The sequence below is a fragment of a genome, unplaced genomic scaffold, assembly GCF_019419815.1.
Source record: "Pyrus x bretschneideri cultivar Hongxiangsu unplaced genomic scaffold, Pyrus_bretschneideri_v1 Contig30, whole genome shotgun sequence".
In the NCBI taxonomy this organism is placed as follows: Eukaryota; Viridiplantae; Streptophyta; class Magnoliopsida; order Rosales; family Rosaceae; genus Pyrus; species Pyrus x bretschneideri.
The window spans coordinates 2842656-2846542 of NW_025999613.1; the positions used below are offsets into that span (position 1 = coordinate 2842656).

General features: G+C 36.2%; 1 protein-coding gene across 1 annotated transcript; it reads left to right on the plus strand.

The window, feature by feature from the left end:
• Window positions 1-1276: 1276 nt before the first annotated feature.
• On the plus strand, window positions 1277-3609 carry LOC103939164 (protein RGF1 INDUCIBLE TRANSCRIPTION FACTOR 1-like). The gene is made up of 4 exons (XM_009349222.3): window positions 1277-1571; window positions 1680-1862; window positions 2122-2340; window positions 2771-3609. The coding sequence occupies exons 1-4, from the start codon at window positions 1569-1571 to the stop codon at window positions 2957-2959; spliced, it is 594 nt and encodes a 197-aa protein (XP_009347497.2). The 5' UTR covers window positions 1277-1568; the 3' UTR covers window positions 2960-3609.
• Window positions 3610-3887: the final 278 nt, after the last annotated feature.

The window sequence follows — 3887 nt, forward strand, 5'->3', positions numbered from 1 at the left end:
TATCGTTTGTTTTAAAATAAAAAAAATAAAAAATAAATCCTCTCTTATATTAAAAACAATAAAAAGGGAATTAGAAATCCTTTCCTACCGACCATCTTATTTTCTTTTCAAGTGCTGGAATCCATTCAAATAATGCCAGCTTTATAATCATACTATATTTTGAAAAATAAATATATAAACAAGGCTTGAAATAACTCATTCTTGGTGTAATCAACGTATTATAAAAAATTCTTTCAACATGACATTTTTCCTAAAAGGAAAATGCTAAGAAGTTTATTTTTTTAAATCATATTTGAAAATCATATATGATGTAGCAGTTGACGATCTAAAAAAATTCTTTCTCAAGTGTCATCCTACCTAAAATTATGCATTTAATGAGCCTTCCGTGACCAACCAAAACGTAAGCAGTGTAATCTTGTTTATTATTGGATAAAAAAAAAAATGTAATCTTGTTTATTAAATAGTCAACAAGCCATGGCTACATTTACTTGGCAACGCCCGTGCAATTTCCTAATATGGCTTTGTTTATCTTAATATGATAGTCTAGTTCCACCCATGCATTTTCCTTCTGAGATAAATCAACATAACATGTTCCAAAATATCATATATTTTTTGAGAGTCGTGTTCTTTAAGAACCTGGACGACACGTGAAAGTAAACCCAGAACTTTTCATTTTTTTCTCTAGGGAGCTACTATTCGTATTTTTTTACTGGATCACTTGTCGTAATTATCAAAACCATATTTGGAAAGCATAAACTTAATCACATCCATTGCATCCTGCTTAAATATTGCCGAAAGAAATTGATAATTGAACAACATAACATGTGCGATTATCTTTTGAAGTATAATAAGGGGTAGGGAGTCGTTAAGCCTCATAATGGACTAGCCATAATAATTTCGGTTTTGGTGAGAATCGAAACTAAGATCTCTTACTTACAAATGAAGAAAAATATTATTGGACCATAATACTAAGTGTCAAATACAAATATTTTAGAAGCGAGAAATTTATGTTGCACTATCTTGAAAACAAATTCATAATGTTATAAAAACCATCATTTTCTTCACTATTTACCCTCTTAAGCTTCATCAATTAATTGATGATTCCTATAATTATTGGACCGACCATGTTGAGCCATGTGTAAATTATGCCACGTGTAGTGAAATAAGGGCCAGATCACACTTGATGAACAACTAATTCGCTTAAGTGGAGACGCAAAGAAGATCCAAATTAGCTTAAGCGCCAAACCTACCCATCTCTCTCAAATCCATCCGACGGCTGCCCCTGTGCTTCAGCCACCACGCCCAATCCTCAGCCGTCCAATCCTTAAGCGCTCTCCACATTAGTTTATCAGCCTTGTCCCCCAGTCTAGGCGTTGTTTTGTTGTTGAAGTCTAAGTTGCAGGTCGTTTAGGCTTTTCCTCTCTCTCCTTCTCTCTCTCTCTCTCTCTCTGCATTTGCCTCTGCAAGTACTCTGAGCCTGCAAATTTCACCGTTTCGGCCATTGGATTCACAAAAAGTTCCAAGCCAAGCAAAAGCATCACATTTTTCTAGATACCGATTTGCTCGCAATGGTAAAGTTCTTGTCTTTCTCTCTGATAAACGCACCCCATTTGGTCATTTTTTCTAATTTCCCCCGTTTCAATATGCATTTTACTTTTTGGGTTTCATAAATCTTACAGGACAGGACAATGCTGGTGCCGCCATGGCTGGAGCAGTTGCTCAAAACATCATTCTTCAGAGTCTGCCGTACACATGGAGACGCCACCAGAAGTGAGTGCAATATGTTCTGCTTAGATTGCAGCGGAGACGCTTTCTGCTTTTATTGCAGGTCCTCCGGACACAAAGATCACCAAGTCATTCAGGTAAAATCCTGATTAATTTTTCCACCAACCCTCTTCCTCTATCTCAACATTTTTTTTATTTTTTATTTTTTTAGAAAGCGGCTTAGGCCAGTTTGTCAGGTTAATGTCTCTGCCGCCTTCCACCAAGTTCAAATCCCCTTTTTCGATTAGAGTGGTTTAGGGTATCACATTGTTCGAAACAAAAAACCAAAATTTCCCCATATTTTTGTTGGCGTTGTGATATTCAAATTTCATAATTTTTTTGGTGGGTTTTTGGCAGATAAGGAGATCTTCATACCATGATGTGGTGAGGGTTTCAGAGGTGCAGAAGGCATTAGACATAAACGGAGTTCAGACATACGTGATAAACAGCGCCAGAGTTATGTTTCTGAATGAGAGGCCTCAGCCGAAGGCTGGCAGTAAGGGATCTCCCCACATTTGTGAACTCTGTGGCAGAAGCCTCTTGGATCCTGTTCGTTTCTGCTCACTCGGCTGTAAGGTTAGCATTTCATTAATTTTATTTTATTTATTTTTCCAAAAATCAAATTCAAAAACAACCCTCTTTCTCTTGCTTGATTCGCTTCACATTGTGCTCATAAATTTATTCCCACATTTATCTAATTTCCATCACTATCACCATCATTTACCCACCACTGACAATGATCATTCTCATGAGCCACCACATTTTATCATATTCATTAAATTGGAATTTTTTTTTTACGAGAAGTGATTTTTGCACTATGTTCTCTCTGGTTTTTCTTTTTTCTAATCATTAGATTGAATAAATTCACGAAAAAAACAAGGGACAGAAACACAAAACGGAAATGTGAAAATCACGACCCTTTTAGATTGGTTGATGGAGTGTAATTTTGTAAATAAAAGTTACCATCTTTCTTAATTTTTTGTTATTTTGGTTGGCAATGGTGAAGCTTGCGGGAATACATAGAAATGGGGATGCAAACTTTACCTTAGAGGCGAAGGATGAGGAGGCAATGGGGAGGAGAGAAGAGTTGCGTGGAGGCTCACAACACGACATATGCCCGCCCACGCCGCCTCCACCTCCTTCCACAGCAAGAAGAAGAAAAGGCATTCCTCATAGGGCACCCTTTGGCTCCTAATTTGCTCAAATGCCCTCCAACTTGAAACAAATTATTTTCCACCCCAGCATTGCAGTCTTTTTGTTCAACAAAGTGAAGGGTGCAAACTACAAAGCCTTTGGAATTTGAGGGAGGTCGAGGTGGAAGGGGGTGTCAAAAGAAAAGAAATGGGGGTACATTGGTATTGGTGTATGGAATAGGATCCTATCCAGATTTTTTTTTGTGAGGATCCTAAGAATGAGTTCATCTTATTTGTTTATCAATCATCTTGCGGTCAGAAATTATTTTAAATATTTTATTTAAAATAGAACACAAACAGTACTTAACGAAAACTGACCGCATGATGTACGATTAACAAATAAAATGAATTTATTCTTAGAATACTTATAAAAATGATCCGGAAAGAATCATCATCCAAAAATATTAGGGTATAGGAAGAAAATAAAAATATATTCCTTTTGGGTTTTGGGTGGCAAAAAATAAATACTTAGAAATTATCTCAATTGTGATGAAAGATGCAATAATGCACAATCGTTATTGATAGTTGCAAGGTGTACATGTCAATTAAGAAATTAAAAGCAAGTCTTTGTGGAATCCGATTTTTAGTTTTCGTGGGCCCACCCACCACATGGGCGCCGATTACACAAAGAAACATCATCTTTTTGTTCTTTAATTCAATGGTAATGGGGCTAATCAACTTTATACGATCGTTTGCCTAAGTTTGGGGCAAATCCACATTGTATTTGTGTTCCTATCCATTTCTGCCGATGTGACCAAAGAACCTGCAAAAACCATTGCTTATTAGTAAGAACATGAGTATGTAACGAGTTGTAAATTTGATAGTTAATTGACAACTAGCATAATTTCTTTTCAGTTTAGCGTAAACAAAGTTGAGTTAAATTTCGATCAACTCGTCAAAACATGATTTAAAATGTGAATGTACACCAGT